This window comes from Haliotis asinina, chromosome 1 (assembly GCF_037392515.1).
Source record: "Haliotis asinina isolate JCU_RB_2024 chromosome 1, JCU_Hal_asi_v2, whole genome shotgun sequence".
Classification (NCBI taxonomy): domain Eukaryota; kingdom Metazoa; phylum Mollusca; class Gastropoda; order Lepetellida; family Haliotidae; genus Haliotis; species Haliotis asinina.
Genome location: NC_090280.1, coordinates 14,767,852 through 14,795,793, shown reverse-complemented (window position 1 = coordinate 14,795,793; position 27,942 = coordinate 14,767,852). Strand labels below are relative to the sequence as shown.

The 27,942-nt window shown below is 41.6% G+C and overlaps 1 protein-coding gene across 2 annotated transcripts; it reads right to left on the bottom strand.

Annotated features, from left to right (window-relative positions):
* Nucleotides 1-10,830: 10,830 nt before the first annotated feature.
* On the bottom strand, nucleotides 10,831-27,532 carry LOC137287401 (uncharacterized). 2 transcript variants are annotated; one of them, XM_067819670.1, is made up of 10 exons: nucleotides 26,473-27,532; nucleotides 24,502-24,531; nucleotides 23,943-23,972; nucleotides 22,990-23,146; nucleotides 17,232-17,431; nucleotides 15,635-15,834; nucleotides 14,675-15,063; nucleotides 13,293-13,386; nucleotides 12,680-12,830; nucleotides 10,831-11,532 (listed from the first exon to the last, which is right to left on the bottom strand). In XM_067819670.1, coding segments are annotated over exons 1-10 (1,305 nt in total). In that variant the 5' UTR covers nucleotides 26,525-27,532; the 3' UTR covers nucleotides 10,831-11,530. The 2 variants fall into 2 exon arrangements, with proteins under 2 accessions (XP_067675771.1, XP_067675779.1); XM_067819678.1 differs by lacking the exon at nucleotides 23,943-23,972 and having other exon boundaries at nucleotides 26,473-27,282.
* Nucleotides 27,533-27,942: the final 410 nt, after the last annotated feature.

Here is a 27,942-nt window from a genome sequence, read left to right as displayed (position 1 = left end):
ACATTACATCAGTCATAATCTGAAGAGCATGTCACCTAGGGATTGGAGACGTGAACAGTTCCATGATCCAACCCTGGCAGATGTCACCAAGTGGATCAGAACATGACTGAAACCAAGGCATCAATATATGCAATCCAGTGCATTTACAGCCCTATCTCGCAGTTTGGACAATCTGAAACTCAAGCAAGGTGTGTTATACAGAGTAACTACTACAAATGATGAGCTTACAGAACAGTTGGTAATACCTTATCTCTGCCCACACATCCTCAGAAGTCTTCATGATAACATTGGTCATTTAAGACGTGATATAACTATGGCTTTGGTGAGAGAGAGATTCTTTTGGCCTGTAATGGCAAGCCAAGTTGAAAAGTGGGTCAAGGATTGTCGGAGATGTTTACGTCAAAAGTTAGTTAACATTGGAACCACCTATCCACTGGAACTAGTTGCTGTGGACTCTCTCACTTTGGTAGCATCAAAGGGAAACTATCAGCACATCCTTGGGATCACTGATCACTTCACTAAGTATTCCCAAGCCATTCCCACTAGCAAAATGACCGCTCGTACAACAGCAGAAGCATTTCTGAACCATTTTGTGGTACACTATGGTCTACCAGCAAGAATCCATGCAGATCAAGGTTCAAACTTTGAAAGTCGTTTGATAGAAGAACTTTGTACTATTACCGGAATGAAGTCAAGAACAACGCCGTATCATCCCATGGGCAATGGTCAAGCCGAGCGTTTCTACCGAACACTTTTGAACATGCTGGGTACTCTTCAACAAGATTGGAAAATGAACGTGTCTCCTCTAGTTTATTCATACAATTGTACCAAACATGAAACTACTGGATATTCTCCATTCTATTTGATGTTTGGACATAATCCCTGACTGCCGATAGACCTTGCATTTGGGATTGACAGGGAGCACACGAACCAGTCGTTGCAATCCTACACAAAATCTCTTCGTGACTGAAAAAGTCCTATGAATTAGCCCTTAATTCCACTCAAAAGTCGAAAGGAAAAAAATAGAACTGTGAGCAAGGAGCAAGGGGAGCAACTGAACATGTTAGTGATAGAGTACTAGTGAGAACTCTTGCATTTGACGGTAAGCATAAGCTAGCAGAACGATGGGAAGAGGATGTTTATATTGTAAGAGACCACCCAAACCTTACTATACCTGTATATGTTGTGGAACCTGAGGGTGGAGAGGGTCGAATAAGAACTTTCCATCAGAATCACCTTCTCCCCATTGGCAGTGTGGATGCAGGACTACGCAGGCCATAACCAAAACCACGGAAAAGAAGCCGGATTCAAACTGTACAAACCTACCTGAATAATCTGCAGCAACAGTCATTTTGTCTGTTTCACAGTGATACTTTCACAGGTAACATGACTGGTTTTGAGGTGAAACAGATGAAAACAAAGAAGCAGGATGAAGGTTGTGCTCGTTGTAACGCAGGAAGAAACTCGAACAGTGGAAGGAAACAGGGGTGATTCTCCCCCAGAATCAGAATCCACGTTGTTAATTGAAGATCAGGATGCCACGGATCTTGCTGATGTCACTCCTTTTACAGATGCTGCTGATAGCACTGTTGATAATGGTTCTAATGTCACAGAGCTTGCTGCTGCTTCTGATGTAGACCATGTCACTGATGCTATAACTGGTATTGAAAGTGTTTTGGAAGACACTGAAACAGAGACCAATGTCGAGAATCCACAAGTGAGTGACACAAGTCAAGTTCCTGCTCATTACGTTTCACATGTTCAGATCAGACCTGCATGGCAAACTAACAGCGCTAGCGAGTTTATAATGTCACAAGCAAGTCGGCCACCAGATTCGTTGGAGAAAGCAAGATTTTTGGGACATCTGGCAACCAGTGGAACATACGAAACATTACCCTCAAAAGTATCAGATGTTCTTTTGTCGGTTGTCAAGGATAACTGAGTGATGACGGGGACGTCATTCCTTGATAGGGGGTTGGTGTTTAGCAGTGACATTTTCATCTTTTTCCTAAATCAGTTTGCATTTTTTTTTCAGTTTTGAACTATTTTACAACTATCTTATATAAATTGGTGTTACGGTGTTTTATTCTTTACAAGCACTTCATTCATCTGTAACGTTTCTATTTCATTTGTGGTTCAGAAAACTGCTGGATCAAGAGTATTGCCTCACTTTGGAATATTGTTTATCACTTGACCCGAATTTATAGCTCCCAATTGGCTAATTTAAAAATTGCCATAATTCCTATGCACCAATCTGGGTGCACATCTAGCAATACTTCAGTATAGCACAGTATAGCAAGAAGGAATTAGGTCCCGGGGCATACAGTTCACATCAAACAGGTCACTTTAATACTTTAACACGATGTTAAGTTCAAGTATGTATGTTTTTATAACTTCATTAATTAATTGCAATATAAATGTTATTTGATAATTTCTTACATATGGTAATGTTGTAAACTAGTTGATAACTTATGTTAAAGTTTATGTTGTATTGTATTATAGCTCTTGTGCAAAATCAAATAATATTATAAGTATTGTTCCATTGTTTCACAACCATGGTTCCCAGTTGTCTAGAGGTATATATGTGCAATGGGTTTATTGTTTGTAGTTGTAAGTGGAGAGTAGAGATATTGACAACGTTTTCAAATTGCTGAACGATTTGTATCTGCATCCATTGTGCTCAGCTTTCTCCGTGTATATGCATACAGTGGTTTATTTATTTATTTATTTATTTTTGCATTGTGCGAATGGAGATCGTCAGGTGAATGTGTTGTCACAATGGCAGGTCACGTCCCTTACCATACCCTAAACTCGTGTAACGTTGATCTGCATGTATATCACGGTGGCCTTATGTCATCCTCGCCTTCATAAACGCCGGCTAGACGAGAGGAGGAAGACGTTAAATTCCATAACTTGTGTCCTCATTGTGCGCTGGTGAGGTGCAAATGGTGAGGTATCTGTCGATTTACCTCACCGTTTGTCCATTACGGCGTTTTGAAGTCGTGATTGCATGTTCATTGTGCTAACCACTGGATTGTCAAACCCATTAGCTCGTGTCTTTCTGTCTGGATGGATGGATGGATGAATGGATGGATGGATGGATGGATCCATCTCTGTGTCTATTTTGGGACCTATCTAGCGATTTAAATTCAACATTAGCCTTTGACGGCGTTTTGAGAGCATGGTTGGATGCTCCTACTTTCAACCACTGGTTTGTCAAACCCTTTCGCTTCAGTCCGCTTCATTCTTTCTGTTTATTTATCTACATGTCTGCATCTCTGTCTGTCTAGCAATTTTAACCTGCTTGTCTGCATGTCTGTCTGTTTTTGACAGATCTCCGTGCTGATGCTGAAACTGCAGCGTAAATCAACATTCACTCAAGATCGTAGTTCGTCGGTTCTCGCTCTCCTAGCCCCTGGACCACTCCCACCACACCTATACGTCCCAAGTGCCTGATCCCAGATCGACCACACCCAACACGGTATGCTGACACACCTCGGACGGCTAGCTCTCTGCCGACTTCAATCTGCTCTCTACATACAACTACAATCTTTTGTGTGATGATCTTTTAACCAGTACAACAACCACTGTATTGCCGCCTCCCATTGCCCCAGGACGAATATATCAAAGCCTTGTCTTGAATCACAACCAGATACGTTCCCCCATGCTAAATCATAGCTGTAAAGACAGTGGGTAATGAATACACCGTTTGCCACAATTCTGTGACCCTACAAATTTGCGTTTTGACGATAACTCCAATATTTTCTGATGTCATCCTCTCTGCACTCTGACACTACCCAGTCACTTTCCTTCAGTAAATGCTTGGCAGCTGGTTCATCTGACAGTGCACACATCTTATTCAACACCTGTAACAGAATGGGGTTTGTTTTCACTGAGAGAATATCTTAAAAGGTCTACCAATTGTTCGTTTGGAACAAGCGATACTGTCAGATTGACACATAAATATGTATTCCCAAAACGTCCTTGCTGCAGAAGAATACCTAAAACTTGGATTGCATTTGCCACGGGCACCGTACGACACTGCACGGAAATCATACGGAAATCGTGCGGTTTCCATGCGGTCTCCTCAGCTACGGATATCATACGGAGTCCGAGCGACGTCCATGCAGAGGCAGAACGGAGATCGTATGGCCATCGTGCAACTGCCGTGCACGTCTTTTAAACTCCTTGCGATGCCTCCTACGTGCTACGAGTTTATGATTTTTTCCAAATTTGTCGGACTTCGCTGTTGAGCAGTTGAGCGGAAGGGAGAATAACGTGGTCAGTGAGAGAGACTTTGGACAATTCTTCCAAGCGAAGCTGAAGACACCTGGACGTTCAGTTCATCAGCAGGGGTGTCTGATAAAAACTTCCTTTTTTTGTCAGTGTGAAATAATGTTATAAGTGCGGTGTCTTTTAGGCCTTGTTAGTCCGGGTCTTACGTATGGTTTAAGACACTGTGCATTTTGAAACGACTTTGAAATAAACAGACACAGAAATAAACTATTATATTATTATTATCATTATTATATCAGCCCAACATTGACATCAAAGTCCACGTCCTCCAGCACGAATCTACCCATATCGGCTGTGCATGGTATCAGTGTCCTTAGATGGGTCAAGAGACAGTTGTGCAAAGAGAGGAGAGGAAGCTCTTCGGACAAGCTGCAGGACACGTCGCCCTACGTTCCGACTGCAGACGCTGTTGAGAGTCGTCGCAGCAATGTGACGTCGTCGCTACGGAGACTATCGTTGTATCACTTATCGTTGAATCCGGCTGGAATTAACTATATTGACGTGCGAAAGAAAGTATACACTGTTACGTGTGTATTTTCTGTATATTTTTGTTATTAATTAATTGATAATTATTATTGGGTCGAAACGTTTAGTGTTTTGAATAGTAATTATGATGTGTCACATTTCGTGTAATAGATGATCCGCATTTTTAGGATTTTGACAGCAGGCTTGTCCGGGAATTATCTGCCCTTGACTTCCTGTTTGTTTACTTCCGGGAGACATTGTTTCGAGGGCATTCTACAGTTTTGGCGATGGCAGTAAGTGCTCGAACTTTCGGGAGGTGACTGAGGGTATATATAAAGGCTAGTTGCCGTGTTGTGAGCGACACAGATACACACATTCACATTTATTCACTGGAGTTTACATCGCCAACTAATCCGTCCAGGCCCGAAACTGCTGTTAGACCGCTCGCCGTGTTACATTCTGCATGACTGTTTCTCTCTCACACTGAGACTATTGTGAGTTTGCTGTAATATATTTTGTAACCTTTGCCTTAGATTTTGTCGCAGTTGTATAATTGTATTTGATACTGATATTGTGATATTGACTTGTGACTATGTTTAACTTGCTCTCATTGCCTTAATACAAGGTTTGAATATTTTAAACTTGTCTTTGTCTGTTTTGCTGGTTCACAGGGGATTTCTTACATTGTTTGTCACGGTAAATTCTTAACTGTAACAACACCCATGTATTCTACTGACTAAAGATGAAAAATACAAGAAATTGTTAATTGTCTCGTCCCACCTCGCTTCACTCCATTTCATCTCAAACCAAAACCACAACTTCAACCACCCAACTTAACCCAAACTCACCTCGCTCTACCTCACCTCACCTCACCCCAAGCAAAACTACACTTAATCTAATCTAAATATAACCATATCTCGCTCTGTCTCGCCTTTTGTCGCCTTGTTTCACCTCACCTCACCTCACCCCAAACCCCAACCACACCTAACCTAACCAAAACTCACCTCGTCTTCTCTTGTCACACTTCACCTCATCTCGCGTAACGTCCCCCCTCAAGCAAAACCAAACTCTACCTTGTCTCACCTCGCCTCAACTCACTTCTAATAGCCCCTGACCCGTGAAGGTCCGGGGTAAAACAGGCCTGCAGCAACCCATGCTGAATAGGCCTTCAGCAACCCATGGTCCAGACTCGATTATTATAACATATATATATATTTCTTTAGGGCGGCGTAAAACTCAACTCACTCCAATAGCCCCAACTTTAAGGATCGGGAAGAATCAGATTCGAACCCGACATCAAAGTTGATAGGCGTCGATTGGCCTTACACATACATTGTTTTGAGGTTTCTTGTGCTTCCAAATGGTTCAACTGAAATATGGATAAATTCCACGACCTAAGTTGTATATCTGAATTAAATCAGCTATAAGTCTATAGAAAATATAAAACAAAATCTCAAGACAAATGTTAAATAATTAATTGCCAGAAAGCAAATTAATAAGCTCATTTGCAAGACGTATAGTTGCTTCGACGAGGACGACCCATGAACCTGATACAAGGCAGTTACGGCTGTAGGCCAGATGAAATCTACAATAGCTCATTTACGCCCATCGATTTCACATTCATTCAGCAAACACAACCGTGCACGATTTTCCCGCCCATACATGAACGGTGTCTGACAGGTAAGAGGTTTATTCCGCTACACAAGGACAGATGGCGGGAACAATCCGTGCGTTGCCAGGAGACACATCAGAAACTTCACAATCAATCGTTGTCTGATGAGCGTATGGAATTGATTGCACCGTGGTTTATATTTACGCCTCATATCAGATGTTACGTTTTTGGGCAATCCTGGATTTTGATTTATTCCAGGATTTAACTAAGAAAATTGGGGATGTGATTTATGACATTGCGGTAAGGACGGATTTGGTCGATTCACTTCACTGATGTGGTTATTTTATTAAGAACGGAATTGCTGCAGACCTTAAATTATTTTACAGTGAAATAAAAATTGGATAATTGGTTTTGGTAAGCATACTTTCCACCACCAGTTTTCATATCTCGGCTGATATCGGTTTTATACGATTCTTATACCATTTTGTAGGTTGACATAGATAGGTGAGACGACAGTCATTGTTTAATCCTTCAAGTACCAAACGACAGGTGCGGCAACAATAAGTCCCACGTTTTAACATGTTTTGGCAAGACAGAATTGGGGATGGTACCACATTACCCTATCCGGACAGTTGTCCTTTCGAGTATTTCCCGGACGCGGCACTGTGGCCGTCATTCTTTAACTTGTGATGATTCAGGTGAGAACTGGTCTTCAGTAACCCTTCTGTCGCGTAAAAATCGATTACCGGCATCAAATCCAAGTTGCGTAGACAGGTGTACATTGCTGCACTTCATCCACTGATACAACCATCATTGAATAGTCATTCAATAACTGTAATTTGACAAGCAAGAAGGGTGTGCCCGTTCGAACAGGTGATAGTCACGTGACCGAAAGATTCCCCGCCACCCACCCTTTACGACATATCGCATGCTGTAAGGGAAACTGTCGTGGTATGTGTCATAACTTGTCACAGTATTTTTCAGATAGTAAAGCATAAAAAGATACTTGACGAATTATCTGCAACCAGGGATAATCTACATGTACAATCTTGTTGCAGTCTCCCTGCTACAACGGCACAACCCAATACTAAACTGAAGGACGAATTCACAAGTCAACCATTCGCTCCTAATTGAGCAATGTGTCACGAATGATATCAGAAGCTTTAATTGGCTATAACTGAAACATGAATATTATCTTTTTAGAGGATTTAGATTATTTCATGAAATGGTGTTATCATCAGTTGATAGTGTTCTGTATAGGTTAGATCACGAGGACCTGGCGTCTAATCGTTGAAGTTGTTAGTTAGATCACGAGGCGCTACTAACTAACAACTTCAACGATTAGACGCCAAGGTCCGAGTGGTCTAACCGACTTAAATCATGACACATAATTAAATGTGTACATGTACATTAAACGTTATCAAAACAATGATAAATTCAATGCGCTGTTTTGCTGGGCTCTCACGTTTTATTTTCACCCATCAGATCCTTGAAGATTTCGCGTTGCACGTGCTTTCACATGTGACTTACAGCACGTGCCGTCTGATATATCTGAACACGATAGGGGCTGTTTGACAACGTAATGTGGCCCGGAATGCGCAGAGTAATTGTAGCAATTGATATGTTATTCTCGGTTAGTGGCGAATGGTTGAATTATTGTTTGCCCCGAACGGGAGGTATTCGTGAATAATTTTCCCGCATGCGCAAACATTCATCAAGATACATGCTTTCACATTCACCGCCATTGCCAGTGTCAGCCACAAATGTGTTCAGAATGTCTGAAGAAGAAGATTTTCCGTGCTCACAAAGGTATTTGAGCTCAAGTGTTTATGCAGTTTCTGCGACAAATTATGCTACTCTGTACAGTGATATTAGCGACAACGACGACAGCGTTGGTGAGAATTTGCAGACTGCTGATAAACATCGTGACATGCCGTCAAGTGAGGATGATGTCATGTATGTAGCTTCCCAACAGATTGAGAGTGAGTTGTTTAAGACACAGACAAGTGAATCTCTTATCATGTCTTCGAGCAATGATGATATGATATATGAACTTTCACGAGAGATGGAAAGGCAATATGCGAGGAAATTTACAAATAAACATTTCAGTGAACCTTTATCTGATCGGGAAGTTACGGAAATGAGCAAGAAGACTGTCAAAGAAAACTCAGAAGTCTATAGAATGTCGTCTGTTTGAACCTTGGCGAATTTCGAGGAATGGAAGGATACTAAATGGAGATGCATCAGGGCATCAACTTAGTTTGATTCTGCATGATCTAAAGGATCTTAATGATGACGAACTTAATTATTGTCTGTGTAGATTTATCATGGAAGTGAGAAAGTAGAGCGGTGAAAACTATCCCCCCAAAACTTTACGACAGTTGGTGTTGCTTATTCAAATGAAGTTGGTGAATTTGGGAAGAAATGTGCAGTTCTTATCTGACTCGGTTTACACAGAACTGAAAAACACACTGGACAACGTCATGAAAGTGAGGGCCTTGGAATGCATCCAAGACAGGCAGATGTCATCACTGTGAATCAGGAGCAAGTACTGTGGGAGAAAGGTATTCTTGGCGATTCATCTCCTCAGACACTGCTTGATACTATGTTATATTTGATTGGCCTCAACTTTGCTTTACGCAGTGGCGTTGAACACAGAACTTTGACAGTTGAACAACTTGAAATTGGAGAAAATGACCAGGGTGAATTCATACGCTACCATGAAAAGGTCAGTAAATGTAATCGTGGTTTGAAGGACTACCATGTTGCACCCAAAAGTGTTACTGCGTATGCTAGTGATGTATCTCATAGGTGCATCGTCCAACTGTACCGGAAGTACCGTGGTCTTCGCCCTACTGATGCTCCTACAGATTTATACTTACGTCCACTAAGTAAACCCAGGCCTGATCGATGGTATTCAGTGTCGCCCGTAAAAGAGCACACACTGAGTAAAACTGTATCCAGATTGTGCGCTGCTGCCGGATTCAGTGGTAAGAGTTTCACATTCTTTTATCTAAAAACTGCATTACTCACAACATATTACCATTATTAACTTTACAGTGTCCAAAAAACCACAATGAAAACATACATTTCTACCTTGAAGCATATGTTTCTTTGCCATTAATTTAGTGAGATGTGAATGACAAAGCATTTATTGACATATGTAAATATTGCATCAATTCACCTCCTGACTTGTTTTGATTGGGTTAACATTTGTCTTCTCAGGTTTCTACACAAATCACTCGTTGAGAGCGACGCGGCTGTTTCGCTCAGGTGTAGATGAGCAGTTGATTGCAAAAACAACCGGTCACAGGAGTAACGCCATTTGCAACTACAAGCGTATCTGTACTGAACAAGAGGCGACTCTGAGCAGGATAGTGCAAGGGAAACCAAGAAAGCGAAAAAGTGAAACGGCAACCATGTCATCAAGTTCCTGCGAGAAATCCCGAGCTTTGCAAATGACCAGTACCGAGGGCATCAACATTTCTGTCAACCTTACGGTCACAAAATGAAAGTTTGTGTATGTTCGGTGAATAAAATACATTCTGCAGTATGCATTGCTTTTACTTTTTATGGTTCCATTAACCCATGACTGTCTTGTTACAGCACAGATATTAGACTACTACTGGTACTACGTTTTAAATGTTTGCTCTCATGTTGGAATCTGACATCTGTACTTTACATCGGCGTTTGCCAGTTACAACCATCCAACCAAAAGTAGGTGCAGATTGTTGAAAAAAGGTCTTATGGAACAATTATGCACTGCTGTTTTTTTCCTATTGTTTCATAAGACATTTTCAATTGCAACAATCTGCGCCTACGTTTGGTTGGATGACTATAAGTGGCAAACGTCGATGTGACGCAAAGCTGTCAGATTCCAACATGAAAGCAGACATTTAAAAAGTAGTCCCGGCCGTAGTCTAACTACTATCTGGGTTGGTTAGACTACGAACTGAAACAAAACAGTCATGGTTTAATCAGAATTAAATGTGGTTTTGCCAAATCTGCTCAATCCATTAAAACAGGTTATTGTTTTCATGAATTCTTTGTTAGAAATACGTATGATACAGTGCTGTGTATTATTCGTAGCAAGTTGCTGTTTTATTACCTGTCGATTAGTAGCTGAGGTGGTCAGGTGTTAATACTTAATTAACTCTTTATCTTCTACCGCTTAGTGGGATAGACGCGTGGGCTTCCAACGATGTTCGTGAAAATCCTGGGACTTACCGGTGATACATACAGAGAGAGAATGAGAGAGGAGACAGAGTGAAAAAAAGGTGTGGGGGGAGTTGCTTCGCATTTGGATGCCGTTTTCTGTATAAGACACCACTGCAGACTCAAAACCCCATTTATCTCTCTCTCTCTCTCTCTCTCTCTCTCTCTCACACACACACACAGACACCACACACACATTGTGCACTTTTCCATATGACACTTCATACTTTGGACAGAAACGGTTTGAACGATAAATAATTCTATTTAGCGTGAATTTATGTTCTGATTGAATCAACGTCTTGGTTGAGGAAAGATCAATGTTGATCTCAGAATAACGCCGACCATCATTATCACCGTGTCACCAAGAAATTATGATACAGATATATCAGCGTGTCACGTTGCCCTACGAGAAATCAGGAAAGTTACTAAACTTATTATCGAAATTATTTAAATATTATCGACATTATTATCATCAATAACGTCACACCCGGAACCAGAGAGACATGTGTTCATCGTCTTTGTACATTTCATACAATTACTATACATTTGTTTTATACACAGGATTTGGTGGTTAAAGCTTCAGCTTTTTCAAATCCTTATATGAATCCTCCCTTACACTGACGATAGAAAATTCGGAATTATGATCATTTTTTGGGCATACTTTTGCAAGGATGCTCTCTAACTTGTGTGCAGTTTATATCAAAGAGACAAGACACATCTACATGAAAACTGCATACACCAGTAATACTGACATATATACAAGCAGTGTGCCACTGGGTAGACAGCCCAGACCACTAGCTGGAGGAGGGTTTCCTGCTAGGCGTGATGGTGGCATAGGTTCTGAACTCCCCAGCTGATGACAAGATGCTTAGAACGTCCTTCTCGGCTCCCTAGGGGCGGGAATCTTCGGACTGTATCTCGCTGAAGGCTTCTCCGAGAAATTTCTGAAATGAAAGGCCAGACCTGCATTTTGGATTTTGATATCACACATTTCTTACCTAAAATATCATCCCTACAGCATTTTGTTCAAAGAATGTCATAATTGCCATTGCTGATATTCGTGGGTATAACATTACGTGTACTATGGTCAACACGACGGTGCACATTGTCCATTTCGACCTGCACGGGACAACAAGACGTGACAGCACGTAATAGATCGTAGCAAAGCGGTATGTGTATTCCTCGGCATATCACGGTCCTTTCAGGTTTTGTAACGTTCGCCCACGTCTGTTTGGCGTTTTGTCTCGACTGTTTAACCCTTGCTGCCCGTTTGTCACGGTTCTCACGACATGCAAGGATGCTGGTGGCCCATTTGTCCCGTTCTATCACATCTAGGAGTGTGACGGTCTACAGCGTTCTACTACGGTCTGATTTCCGTGCACGTGGTCAGGATACAATGGCTGCTGTTGCTTGGGAGGACTTGTTCTAAAACCGTAGGAACAAATGTTTTTCAACGTTCACCGGACTTAATGTTTCATCCGTAGAAAGTCTGATAGAAAGGCCACAGACGTGTCAGAACCCTGATCAAACCGTGAGAAACGTGAGGGAAGTCATCACAACACGACAGGTCGGGAGGAAACGTGATTTCATCTGTAGTGGACTTCGGGCCGAGTCCTAGTACACATTTCAACTTCCGGGACTCGGCAACCCGTTGTCCCAATGGCCCATCATTGATACTGTGGTAGACCGTGAGAAAACCTGGCCTTGGATAACAAAATCGCCAAAACTCCACGGGGCACGATGTTCCAAGGAAACGGGGCTGCCATGGGAGCCGGGAACACAGATTAACCATAGCATTAACACAACAACCATCCTGAACCATCACTTACACACCTACATGGTAACTAAGTTGGGCTCCTGCGTCTGTGTCGAAACTTTGTAGAGAGTAAATATATGTTTCATGTCTTATCATGTATATGGCGGTCACACTATGTATGCCCAGTAAGCAGTTTTCGAGACGTCGTCACAAATACCTATAGTGTTTTGTATTACTGCGTCACAGTGAATACAAGAATAGTACAAACTCTGCTCAATATCAAAATGGCGCCAGTGTAACGTTTGTAGTACAAAAATATATGTATATCAACTCACAGTTGTCAACAGTGTCAACTGGGTTTATTATGACTACAGTCGTGGTGAGAATGTCATGGGTTTCCCTCTTCCTACGGTTGTGATATCGGTTCAGACAGGTAGGAATACGTTCCTGCCAGTCACAGGCAATCGCCTTGCAGTAAATTCTTATCTACAACAGATGCAAGAATATCATTGTTAAACATTGCATTGTCATGTCATGTCAATTAAAGCTATGGTGTTGGGCAAATGTCCAATAATGTCAACGAATATTAATTCAGTTCACTAATGTTCACGTTCAGAATGTAACCGACAAATTAGCTATAATTTTGGACAAACTGCACCTTTCCGTACCATTATCAGGCAATCGGGTGGTCAGAGTCTCTGGGTTTACACATGCCCAGTTGCAAAGATCGATGCTCATCCTCTTGATCAGAAAGATTGTCTGGCCCAGGGTCGATTATTTATACACTGCGCCGCCATATAGCATGAACATTGCAAGGACCACAAAGTGTAAGGGACAGCATCTTCTTTACAAATATTGTGTTCCCTTGATGCCACATTAACGTATAGATTTTCATATAGTTGATTACGTGTCATACTTGTAAATGGTAACAACATGTCGGCATATTACCTTGTTGATGATCCCGAACTGGAAGACTCTGTATTTGAATCCAAACCTTGTGTGATTTACGATGTGCCCGACCAAAGTCTTCTCTTCAATTGTCCTGGAACAAGAGTGGAGACAATCTGTGGACAAAGCTGGATCACAGCACTTCTGTGCGTGTCTAATGGTGCTCCTTCCGGAAAATAAATAGCGCCATAGTTTTGCAAATATTTGTTTCAAAATTTTAAATCGATCCGGTTAGTCGTTTCTAAATACAAGCATGGGTGGCTGAGGAATAATTCTACCCCCAAGTCATCACGAATCTGGAAGTGCACAAACTTTTGTTTTACAACATCGACGTGCCGTGTCTATACAGTGGACCTGCGATTTTCACAGGTATAAGACGTGACTCTGCCACACCGCTTGGAAGTACTATGATGTCACTACGTAAAAAATCATAATCGACGCTTGTTTTTCCGGCACATACCTGCATAATCGAGCACTCCCAGGTAACTCCAGTTACCCCCAGTTCACACTAACTACCCTTCACCACACACAAGCTTACACCAGCACGCTCCAGATCACACCGGCACACACAAGTACACACCAGATCACACCAGCACGCATCAGCTCACCCCACCTTACACCAGTTCACACCATCTTACACCAGCTGCGGCTAGCTCCAGCTCAAACCAGCACAGACCAACAAACTTCAGCAATCTCCAGCTCACACCAACAAACACCAGCACACAACAGCTTACACCAGCTTACACCAGCTTACACCAGCTCACACCAGCACACAAGCAGACACCAGCAAACACCAGCTTACACTAGATAACCCCAGCTCACACCAGCATACACCAACATACAACATACACACTAAGGCACACTCAAACATACACGCACTTAGTTCAGCGTTTTCCTGCACAATCCAGAAAGCGCCTATACATACAAGCACCAGTACACAAGCAGATACCAGCAAACACAAGCTTACACTAGATAACTCCAGCTCACACCAGCATACGCCAACATACAACTTACACACTAAGGTACACTCAAGCATACACACACTTAGTCCAGCGTTTTCCTGCACAATCCACAAAGCGCCTATACATACAAGCACATTCAAGCACAGAAGAGCACATATCAGCAAACATAAGTTAGCACCATCATACTCCAATACTCTCCGCAACACACCATCACTCTACAGTAGAATTCAGCACTTGCAGGAACACCCGGAACCATACCTGTACCGTGCTAATGCACAAACCACCACAAGTCAGTACAAACTGTCATACATCAATCCAAAATACTGCTGCTCACTCTATCACATTAAGCTCCAGCAAAATCTGAAATCCCAAATGAATACCTTCAAATTCATATGTTCTAATAACCAATAGAAGACGTACCCGTTCCTGATTAGATCAGCCGACTGCCCAGGAGGCTTGTCCGGTTCTGGAACCACCCAGCAGTTTGGCACCACCACTGTTAGATCGCGGTTCCTAGTGATAAGGTCCACAGTGACGTTCAAGTAGTCGTTAATGTGGAGGTTCACTGGACTGCTATAGCGCTCGAGGAAATCGTCTGATTTCCACAAGTACATCTTGAAACGAAACTCCCCCTTGCCAACAATTTCAATTGCTTGAGTGACAATTTCTGCGGAAATGTTAAGCCTACCTTCTCTTTCGAAGGCGCACATGGCATCCACGACATACGCTCCTCTCCGCGTTATACCATCGCTGTCACTCACTGGACTGTGAATCAGCTTGGTCTCATAGAGCAGATGAGTCTCATTTCCCTGAAAGTATATACAACTTTCGGTAGATTTTACAAAATTATTTTGGCCTTTGTTTAGCGTTATTCAGCAAAGAATATCTTTTAGACATATTTATTCTTACGAAGGGAAAGATATAGCGCCTATTCTCAAATCCTTACACTGACTCCATCTTACATTTCGTGTTGACTTTAAGCTCATCTGCATTGTCTGTAAGTGTCTGCACAGTTTGCCACTCTGTCTCACTAATGTCACTGATCTGACAGAATACATCCCAACCATAACTCTTCGGTCCAAGAAACAGCTCCTGTTAAGAGTCCCATTTTCCGATCTTTCCGACATGCAGTTCCTGCCGAATTCTCCATATGTCAGTATTAAACTTTCTTAATTTCGCAAGTTCTAAACCTTGGTAGAAAACCTATCCCTTTAACAGTACCTCTCACAAAATCGTCAAACCCACAATGTATTTTCTGGCGTATGTTATCTTCTGATTTATTGTAGCGCAGTCAGTGCACATTTTAAACGTCCAACTCAATATTTATCATTTGGGATAAACTGTATCAGCAAAGTAAATTGAGAGACTGGATTCGCCTACCGACGTCTTGACACCACATGCATCTAAAGCAATGACAGCCGACACAACTTCATCTCCAGACCCACGGTCGTAATTGAAGGTGTTGATGGAGCAGTTATGAGCCATCGAAGAGATGTGGGCTGGTGTGAGATCCTTGTCGTTCACCTTCCTGAAATCCACTCTCATGTGCGTGTTGTTGCACGAGATGTCCGGGGCATCAGCTGTGGAAACAATATCTCACTAAAACACACTTTACTTCTTCAAGAGTTAAAAAAGAGAAATACACATATCACCAACAATGGCAGTGTGACAGTTACATTTGTATATCTGGTCGACTGGCATTACAATCAAACAGGTTCTGTAAGTTTCAGTTTATTCTTATTATACTCACGTTCAGACACAGTGCTCAGGATGACAGGGTGTATATACTCGCGTGCAGACACACAGTTATCAGGGTGACAGGGTGTATATACTCGCGTGCAGACGCACGGTGCTCAGGGTGACAGGTTACGTATACCCGTGTTGAAACACACAGTGTTCCAGGTGACAGGTTATATAAACTCACTTTCAGACACCGTGCTCAGGATTACAGGGTGTATATACTCGCGTGCAGACACACAGTGCTCAGGGTGGCAGGTTACGTATACGCGTGTTGAAACACACAGTGTTCAAGGTGACAGGTTATATAAACTCACTTTCAGACACAGTGCTCGGGATTACAGGGTGTATATACTCGCATGCAGACACACAGTGCTCAGGGTGACAGGTTACGTATACTCGTGTTGACATACAGTGTTCCGGGTGACAGGTTATATAAACTCACTTTCAGACATAGTGCTCGGGATTACAGGGTGTACATACTCGCATGCAGACACACAGTGATCAGGGTGACAGGTTACGTATACTCGTGTTGAAATACAGTGTTCAAGGTGACAGGTTATATAAACTCACTTTCAGACACAGTGCTCAGGATTACAGGGTGCATATGCTCGCGTGCTGACACACAGTGCTCAAGGTGACAGGTTACGCATACTCGTGTTGAAACACACAGTGTTCAAGGTGACACAGCGCTTTGGGTGACAGGGTACATATACTCTCACTGAAACACTGTGTTGAAGGTGACATGATGCATATCTTACAGTCAGATTATGAAATGACTAAACATTTTAGTCATTTCGTGAAATGGCTGTGAGGGCCAGCTATTTCGCGTTATTTTGTGTAACAACAATCAATATACTTCAGTGATTTCATGAAATTTTATTTCATCGATATATGGTGGACAGTGGTTCGTGAGGTGTGGCTGCTCTGGAAAAAGCATGTGTCAAATAGGTGTAAATGCTTCAAAGCCAAGCTGGAGTGCAACTGTCGGTGCCACTGCTAGTCTTATCTGCTAGTGAACATAAGTGATATTGAAACTGCGATCCACATGTATTAAGTCATTCAGTGATATTTCATGAATTCATGAATTTCATGAATTTTATTTTGTGTAACAACAATCAATATACTTCAGTCAGTTATAATTCCATGAAATGACTGAGGTAGATTGATTGTTGTCACAAAAAATGACGCGAAATTGCTGACACACATTGTCCAAGGTTAAAGTAGTTTATATACTCACATTCAGACACACAGTGTTCAGGGTAACAGGGGTTGACTTCAAGACACGTCATGTACACAGCGTCAGTGCAGCCATCGACGTTGGAGGGCTGGCAGTCAGTCAGGCTCGACTCTCCTCCGTGACAGAACGGTCCGTAACTTACTCTAAGCCCTTGCGGCAGCGTTCGGTTTTGTAACATCAACGGAGTGGCATATGTCTCACTGCAATCAGTGCGATAGTTGTGTAGCGATAATTGTCAACCAGTGTGATCGTTATGAAGCAATACTCGTCACCCAGTGTGATAGTTATGTAGCGATAATCGTCAACCAGTGTGATAGTTTTGTAGCGATACTCGTCAACCAGTGTGATAGTTATGTAGCGATACTAGTCAACCAGTGTGATAGTTAGGTAGTGATACTCGTCACACTTTGCTCCATCACAGCAATATCGCGAATCCGACACAATATTGAACGGGGATATTACGTAGATTTGTCACTTCTTATTCAGTACGTCTAGTACACCTTCCTAGAAGGCTTCCTTCCTAAGACAGTCATCATATTGATTGGAATCCCACCACATCTTTGATGGGCGATCAAAGATGTGTAGAATCACCAAGAAAACGATACAAATCCAATTATTTTTATGTTTTATTTTTCGACATCTGTCAAGCTCAAGAACTTTGGTTTTGCTATGTTCCAGCCTGACAATCCAGATTTTGTTTGAACTTTTATCGCAGTACATTAAAAACCTCAAAATCTACAATAAATGCATCACAAACAGTACTAGCTTAATATTCTTTACACAGTGGTTTTGGAAGACTGAAACGGAGGTGTCCTAAAACAGCCCACGACTAATTATGAATTAAACAGTCCAAATCTGGGACTGTTAATAACTACTGAACATGCTTTATGTGGTATACACTGAGGGCATACCATTTTATCCAAATGACAGATCGTTTTGCAGTTTTGTTAGAAATATTATACCCCAATGTGATGTGATGGCCAAAATCTCGTTAAACACTTTACCCAGATGTGGCACCGGTGATGAGCGACACTCGTCGTGGTGGGTGCTGGGTACCGCTAAGAGCTGTTCTAACCCCCGTGTCGACCCAGGTCAACTAGGTCCATAGCACCCCATTGCTGGTCGCAAGGAACGACGGAATTGGACAACCTATTTGCCGAGGGCTGCGTCCCGTGTCGGTGGAGGACGGTAGTCTGGTGGCTAAGGGCAGTAGGGGCCTTCTACCGTGTTCCTTTTGCTCAACACACCACTTTGGCCCCTACTTCACCTAGACGGGTACTAGAATCAACCCGATTCTATCAATCGGCTGGTCACGCCAAGGCCTATGCATGGTGACTGTATTTTCCACATTTCAAGTATTATTGGGTATTGGCAATTTCTATGTCAAATATATACACTATCTATTTCCTATAGTCCAGAAGGCGATAGCTCATGGACCAATCTGGCACTATTGACCTCCAGGTTCAAATTGTCATCAAATAAATGTAGGGGCCAAACCAACCTGGCTTTTATTCTGTTTGGCAATATTTGCTACCTGTGTTGATATTGCTTGAGTATAAAATCCTTGTAGCCCTAGTGTTTGTCGTTGGGTTCCACTACAGCACTGTCCTTGTTGACACTCGATGGCGGGTGGTTAGCAGGGATGTCGAATGTTTTATCTTTCAACATGGCTTCCCCACAAATCACTGGTTCTCGGTACACAACTAAATGACAGCATAATGATACAAACAATATTTCGTCTTCAGATGATGAAAGTTTTAAATGTAGAGTCATGGCAACGATTTCTGGTTGTGGAAGGTGACAACGGTCTCCCACTTCAGATAAACCCTTTTGTTGTGTCTAAAGCGGTGGAAGGAATATGTGGTACTGTGCAAAATATCACTCGTCTACCTTTTGGATCTTTTCCATTGAATGTACTAAGCGGTCTCTACATTTGCTCAAAGCAAACCATTTTGCTGATACTGAGATTGTTGTATCTGTCCACAAGTCATTAAATTCGTGTCGAGGCATTGCTCGAGATCGTTCGAAATGTTTGTCTGACATGTCAGAAGAGGAGATTGTGGCAGAACTCAAAACTCAAGGGGTGACATCCGTGACACGTTTCACCAGAAAAGATAACTGACAGAGTTATCCCTACTAACACCTATCGGTTTACCTTTGCACTTTCAAAACTACCCAAATCTATCAAAGCTGGATATCTTAACATCGGTGTGGATACATATATGCCGAATCCACTGTTTCAAATGTCAACATTTTGGTCATGGGGCAAGTTCTTGTAACAACTCCACACTTTGTTCACGCTCCAGTGGAAATCATGAGAACACCGATTGCACAAATGCCATAAAATGTGCAAACTGCAGTGGTGAGCATATATCTTACTCTAAGCAATGTCTAATGCTTGAGAAAGAAACTAAGATTATAAAAATCAAATATACAACAACATTTCGTTCTCTGAAGCCAAGAAATTGGCTGCGGACCAGACATGAACGCCAATGTCAAAGGTATGGAACATGATCCAAATGAAAGGTAAGGGTAGCAAATCAAACATACACAATCTCAAATCAGGAGATCAATTGCTGACTGAAACATTTGACATTGCAAATAAACTGGGTGAAACACTTGCGAACCATTCTTCTTCAGCTAACTATATTCCTGAATTTCAAACATACCAAAAACAGGAGGAGAAGAAGATTTTCAATTTTCATTCAGATAACGGGGAAGATTATAACGAAATCTTTTTATAACGAAATCTTTTCTAAACATGATCTTCCTACTTCCCTTGAACAATCCCATAACACTGCTACAGGAACCGATGGTATACATTATCAACTCCTAAAACACTTACCGGAATCTTGTTTAGAGACACTACTAAATATTTTCGATGAAATTTGGACATCTGCTAAATTTCCTTCATCCTGGCGTGATGCCATAGTTATACCCATTCCCAAACCTGGACCTGACCATACCGATGCAGCAAATTATAGGCCCATTTCTTTGACTAGCTGTGTTTGCAAAACCATGGAACGCATGATCAATAACAGATTAACTTGGTATCTAATAATTTAATCACAAATATCCAATGTGGTTTTCGTAAAATTCACTGTACGTTGACCATTTAGTTCGACTGGAGTCATTTGTTAAGAATGCCTTTATCAGCAAGCACTATGCAGTGTCGATCTTTTTCGATTAAGAAAAGGCTTATGATACCACCTGGAAGCACGGCATCCTAAAAGATTTATATGACTTTGATTTAGGAGTCCGTATGCCTCAGTTTATATCACAGTTTTTAGCTGACGCAGTTTCAAGTCCGCATGGGTTCTACCCTATCTGATCATTATCATCAGGATCAGGGTGTCCCACAAGGCAGTATTTTGCCTGTCACTTTATTCAGTATTAACATCAATAGTTTAGATAAAGTTTTAAATGATTAAGTTAATGGTTCACTTTTCGTGGATGATTTTAATATTTCTTCTCGTGCATACTACTGAAGGGCAATTGCAACTGTGTTTAAACAAACTAAATGATTGGTGTCTTGAAAACGGCTTTGAATTTTCTAAATCAAAAACCAATTGTATACATTTCTGCCATAAATATAAACCACATAAGGACCCAGAATTGTTTTTAAATGGCACTCCAACCAAAGTTGTTAAGGAGGCCAAGTCCTTAGGTCTGATTTTCGACTCACATTTAACTTTTCATCCGCACATCAAATCCCTAAAAACTAAATGCCTGAAGGCATTATTGAAGGTCGTGTTTAACTCAAAGTGGGGAGGTGATCAAGCTACCCTTCTACATTTATATAGATCAATTGTCCGTTCGAAGCTTGATTATAGCTCAGTTGCATATGGTGGAGCCTGCAAATGCAACCTAAAACTATTAGATTCTGTCCGTCATCAAGGTCTAAGACTTTGTCCTGGCTCCTTTCGAACTTCATCTGTTGACAGCCTGTACGTCAAGGCTCATGAACCATTAACCACATGTGAAAGGTCAGAAACTAATGAACTACAATATAAACAAGAATTTCATCAATTATGTACGAGATATAATGCATATAAATCCTTATTTACAGATGGGTCCAAGGACAGTGGCGCAGTAGCCTGTGCCACTGTCATTGGATCCAGAACAGCATCTTCACGATTAGCAGTTCTGTTTTTACAGCTGAAGCTAACGCCATATTAACGGCTCTTAAATATATTCAAAGACACCCTAAACATGAACAGCATATAATCTATTCAGGCTATTAAAAATATTTCTTGCAAACACCCACTTTTAATTGAAATCATTGCATTGCATAATGATCTTGCTTCTGGCCAATACGACATCGTCTTTTGTTGGTTACCCGGGAACGGATGGATTTCTGGGAACACAATGGCCGATCTTGGAAGGCAGCACTCAACAAACCTTTGATACCACTGCTTATTCCATACACTGATGATAAAGTCACCATTAGATCTTATATCCGTGATCTCAGGCAGAAGAAGTGAGACACCCAAGTGGGCATTAATACATTACATGCAATAAGACCTTATATTCGTTAAACCTACTTGGGTTGTCAGTCCAGATTTGAAGAGGTCATCATGAATACCTATTGGAAGGTGGGGATACTCCGTTCTGCATCCCTTGTGATGAAATAATCACGGTCTAGAGATATTTCAAATCACGAACTATGGAGGATCTTTTTAGTAACATAAGTTGTCGTTTAATTCTTGCATTTTTAAAAGAATTAGATTTGTTAACAGACTTGTAAATTGAAAAATATTTTATGATTGGGGGTTTAAATTGATAACTAAGATTGTTAGTGGCTGTATCCTTGAGGGGGATTAAAGTACCGTGAGACTGTTCTCCTGAGAGGGTATATGAGTCCACAAACATTCAAAGTAACTTCAAACTCTCCACTAACTTAATCGTAGTATATATGTCCTTTTCAATGTATGGCTAGATGTGCCTAAATTGCTAACGACTGAGGGGATGGTGTAAATCCAGCTAGGGTCCATTCAGGTCGCAAAAGTACTGTAAGTCCCCATGGTTTCTAGTGTGGTGATCTACCTTCAGTTGTTGGCAATCCATAGCCCGTGTTTATATTGCATTGTCCTCTATAGTTAAACTGTTTTAGATTTAATTACTAGTCTTAAATGGATATCTGTGATACATACTAGTGGCTGTACTGTTCTTCGTCAACGGGGTTTTACATTCCTATATTCATTCATTCTACAATGTCATTACTACTTGTTCTCGTCACGATATCGCTACCGATGTGACGATAAATATTAACTCACTCACTCACATCCACATATTTAAAGTTTTAGATATGACTTTGGCAAAGATTCCTTCAAAATGAAACAGTCGACATCGAGAACACAGTTAGTCTACGTACTTTTTCATCTACACTTGTATAGCCAGGCTCATGACTGAACACATCTACGCCATGTGCTTACATAAACTCTGTTCTTTTTATCTTATATGAGAACCACAAAACTATGTTGTGAGCGTATTCGCGTTAACGAAGGAAAACACCGCAAAAAGACCGGCATTGAAAACGCAAGAACATTTTATTCCTACAGGCGAAGAGAGAGCGTGTGTCTAACGAACAGTGGGATATGTCGAACTCCGACTTTCGTGAATGGCGTGAGGAGAGGACACAAAGCTTAAGCGAAACACATGGTCATCCAATACGAGTTGAGCACGGTTCATCCCCATAATAACTATCATACAAGGGTACGGCGAGGGAGACAGTGTCCTCCAGGATGGCAATACTTACTTGAAACACAGCATCCTGCACACGATCCTTGCTGCCGCCACATCAAAGTTGTCAGAGCAGACTAGCCCCCACGAACCATTGGCGGGGTCCTTCACCTCTAGAAACCCAATACCAGCCGGTCCGCCATCGTTAAACAGACGTACGTTCTGGTCTGGGTCTGTGGAAATAACAAGTCTACACTGAGTTACCCGTCAGAGACTGAGTAATGCTCCAGCTATATCGCAATGGTTTATTAATAGTTGAGGCTGAGCAAAACAATCAGAATCAATTTATCAAAAGCATTGGGCTGCGATTTTTCAGGCGCTTCATTGTGGGTTCTTAGACTCGGACGTACTATGTGGTCAAATGTAGCAAGGTGGAAACAATGAACATGCATTTGTTCTGTCTGAAGTAGCATGGGTGACCCAGTCGTCAATTAGTTGTGTAGAGTTGCGTCCCTTTGCACGCCGGAAAAGTATGACTGTGTGTTTAAGTCCGGGTTCACTCCGATTACATTATCTCAGTTTACCAGCAATAGGTTTGTGCTTTCAGGTTTAACCCAAGTGACACATGTCTACCCTACATTTACTCAAAAGCGCTATCTGAGTCCACTTTATCCATGTGCAGAGGTGAATAGGTGCGTCTTGAGACAACTTTTTAAAATGTGATGGTTCTAAGGATGGATGGTAAATTGTTCCAGAGGAAGGGTCGTGCTCTAGAGAACGAGCCGTCACCATATGACTTAGTTCTAGTTTGTGGTATTTCAAGGAGAGACTGGTCTCTTGAGCTTATTCAGCTTAGTCAAGAGACCATTTTATACTTATTCACTCAAAGCGGTGTTAAACTCAACGCACTCACTCATTCACTCAAAGCGATGTTAAACTCAAATCACCCACTCATTCCCTCGAAGTGATGTTAAACTCAATGCACCCACTCATTCACTCACAGAGATATTAATATGTATCTCTGTTTACCTGAACAAGGCGACAGGACAGACACCACACCTGGAACAAACGAAAGGAAAAGTTTTTCTCCTGCGTACTGGACCAGTGAAGGTCTAGGATAGGATAGGTCTTAAGCAATGCATGCTTGCCACAAAAGGCGACTATGCTTGTCTTAAAAGCGATTAACGGATCGGGTGGTCGAGGTCGCTGACTTCGTTGATACATGTCATCGGTTTCCAGTTGCGCATATCGAACCTTCATGTTAAACTCAAAGCGATGTTAAACTCAACGCACAAACTCATTCACTCGAAGCAACGTTCGAAATCGTCCACTCATTCCCTCAAAGCGATGTTAAACACAATGCACCCACTCATTCCCTCAAAGCGATGTTAAACACAATGTACCCACTCATTCCCTCAAAGCGATGTTAAACACAATGCACCCACTCATTCCCTCAAAGCGATGTTAAACACAATGTACCCACTCATTCCCTCAAAGCGATGTTAAACTCAATGCACCCACTCGTTCACTCATAATGGCGTTAAACGCAAGTCCCTCTCTGCGTCACCACAAATGAATCTGTACTTACTTGGGCAAGGCGACTGGACAGACACCACACCTGGAACAAACGAAAGGAATAATTCTTCTCTCTCTTGCGTACTGGACCAGTGAAGATCCATCGTAGGATAAGTCTTCAGCAATGCATGCTTGCCACAAAAGGCGACTATGCTTAAACGGTACACACATGTCTTCGGTTTCCAGTTGTGCATATCGAAGCTTCATGTTGTTGGTCATTGCGTTCTCTCGTCCAGACTTGATTATTTACTGACCGACACCATATAGCTAGAATATTTCGGAGTGCCCCCTAAAACTAAACTCACTCACTCTTGCGCATTGTTTGCCTAACTAACCATGCAATCGTCTCTGGTAATACGAAAAGAATTTTGGCGACTCAGATGTGGAATAATATTCCGCTGTATCTCTGGCGACATGACATGAGCTTCACAACTGATGGGCCCAAATGTGGAGGACAGAGAAGTTCCTGATATTTAATGGTTTGTCCCTAGGTTATCTAGTCAGTATCGATTTGTATACACAATTTGTCAAATAAAGAAAGGGGTTTCTTCACTTCCTGGTTGCCGGTTTGACAAAGTGACATTATTTACAGTACGAACACCGTGTGTTAATATCAGCCAACGTCATATGAGCTTTCCACCCCGACAACGCGGACAGACTGCAATATGAGGGAGACAGTATTAGAATTTATCAGCCAGTTTTCTTGTCGCCAACTGTTGCAGAAAGGAGATTAATAAACCACAAAAGTCTATTTTTCTAAACATGCGACAGCTACCACCAACCGGTAGATAAATATGGTGTAAATATTTCATTCCATCTGTATTATTGTTCATTATGTTTATGTCTCAGCTATATCAAACAGTGGAATTGCTGGCTTAAAATTTCAGGTCACATGATTGCCATGAGTAACCGTGCGACATTCCACTTCTACAAGTTTTACCGATAAATGAAACAGAAAAGGAAAAATGTCCATTGGTCGTAATGGAGGTCTATGTTCGGATTCAGTGGACATAAAATATCCACAAGGCTGCACAACAATTTTCACCTTTGTGTGGAGCACCGTAAGGCGTCCACGTCTCAGAACCTCCGAGATAAGGTGAAAATGTTTGATCGGGCTTGCAATATTCACGGCCTAATTAACTTTTTAAAACGTATGGCAGGCAGATGGTGGACGCTCTGCACAAAGGGGCTGATGATCATATGAAGTAGTGTTCGAATGCCCACTGATAGACGGACAGGCTCCGGCTATGTATTATTGTCAAGAATGGTGTCGATATATAGCTTTCGCCAAATATTTCACTGTTTCTTCAGCCATAAAGACAGACTATTTTCTTGGAATATATCTTGTAACTATTAGTTCAAACGATATGCGGAGATGATGATGATGATGATGATGATGATGATGATGATGTTGATGATGATGATGATGATGATGATGATGATGATGTGTGGTAATATTCTCGAGCGCCACTCCTAGTGGTAATATTCTCGAGCGCCGCTCCTAGTGGTAATATTCTCGAGCGCCACGTATGCGCATTGTGTGTGGAATCAAACGCAATGTACTCGGCCGCTGTGGTATTTGCACAAGAAAATCAGCTCGTTTGCGGATTAAACCCAAAAATACTGAAACTATGAAAGGTCAAAATCTAAATCGATTTGCTACTTTGATTCCCCAAACAACCAAAGTTATTTTTGGATTACAAGCAAAGAGAAAACAATTGTGAAACATACATACATCGGTAAATATTTCATGTCCAGTACCAACGAATAAATACTGTGGGTATTAACAAAATAAAAACTACTGGGAAGAACTGAAAAAACGTTTGGGGTTACAATCTATGGGTCAAATGTATCCAATTTAAGCACCTATACCCGTTGCCCTTCTGTGTGAAAAGAAGTGGTTGTCTTATTGTCACAAAACTATAATGCGAAAAACACGAACACAATCAGTATTATGTTTTCTATGAGTAAATAGAAGATTTACCTAAGGCTGCCAGGCAGATCAAGATCAACAGGTGCAGGGATGTCCTCTTCATAGCTGGAGAAGTGTGACAACAGACACAACACTCAGTGGTTATGGGGTGGATTGGTTGTGTGCACTGATGATATAAAGACAGGCTGAGGTTATATGCGCAGATTGTATGCGCAGAGTGACATCACTGTTTAGAATAGTCTCCCTCTTTGAGTAAAGACCCCGGATGAGAGACACTGTGCATATCAATCTGTATAAAGTATGCAGTCGTTACAGGCGTTAAGCCGGTTTGATAACACTTTTTGGTCATGAAACAGTTGAATCTCCATGAGTTTCATCCAGTGCTAAACAGTCCAACACTGCCGTATCGAACTTATGGTTGTACCGAAGTAAATACATTCTTTTGTCACCATTTAGCGGTTTATGTCCAACACTGGCGTGAGCGAGTTTCCTTTTACGCCGCACCCAATATTCCAGCTGTATGGCGGTTTGTGAATAATCTGGACCTGACAATCCACTGAACAACAGCATGAGCCTCAATCCACGTAACTGGGATACGAGGACATGTGGCAACCAGGTCGGAGTGCCTGGACACCTGATCCCGATCGAACACTGGATAACTCGAAGTATATACGTCGAACCCTTCGACACAATGTGATCGACTGTACTTCTCTTGATTTGGCGATTCGCATGTAGCCGGGGGTAAACAAATCAATCAACGCTTTAGTGTTTGTATATTACTACCTGTAAATGCAGTCATGCACAAGATTAACGATGCTCCAAAATGTAGTACATCACTCACTCACCCATAATGACGCCACTGGTCCGACAGGTTCAAAGTGCACATGCATGCAATTACAGCAGACAACTTTGTTGCCAAGCAACGACATGCCCACAACAGTGTCATGTCAAATAACAAGAAACTAAAGTACAATAAAGCGATTATATTAATCAACACAGTCATGTTTAAAACAATATCATTGAAAATAGTTTCTATTACTTCCATGCTTCAGGGCCACATTTCATAAAGCTCTCGTAGCGCTACGACTGTTGTAAGAATGTTTTACAGTATAAAAGGTGCGACAATCGTGTACACCTTTTGTAGACTCACTGCAGCCTATCACACTGTACATCCTTTTGTGAGATATTCACGACTGGAGACCATGAGAAAATGACCCCTGTTATCAGAACTTTACAAACGGTTCATCAAAGAACGGGTTACCCAAACTTGCCTATCTTCAGTTTCGTCAGCTTTGTTGATACAGGTTGTCATGTCATATCTTGTCATATCATATCTTTATCATGATGCTTGAATATTTCTGGGTGCCATGTTAAACAACATACACACTTCATAAAAAGTTTCAATATTTTCATCATGAAAAAATCATTCCGATTTTAGTAATTCATGCCATTAGTAAGTACCGTGGTATGTTGACTAGAGCGTCTATCCAAATAACGGAATATCAGTGGTTAGACCCCTCT

What these genes read in the sequence shown, in the direction of transcription:
- LOC137287401 (XM_067819670.1), bottom strand. Translation starts at nt 26,524, where the DNA reads ATGAAGAGGACATCCCTGCACCTGTTGATCTTGATCTGCCTGGCAGCC. An exon ending in TGCAGGATGCTGTGTTTCAA is followed by an intron (nt 17,432 to 22,989) that starts GTAAGTATTGCC and finishes CACTGATTGCAG; the next exon opens with TGAGACATATGCCACTCCGT. An exon ending in TGAACACTGTGTGTCTGAAT is followed by an intron (nt 15,835 to 17,231) that starts GTGAGTATATAA and finishes TTGTTTCCACAG; the next exon opens with CTGATGCCCCGGACATCTCG.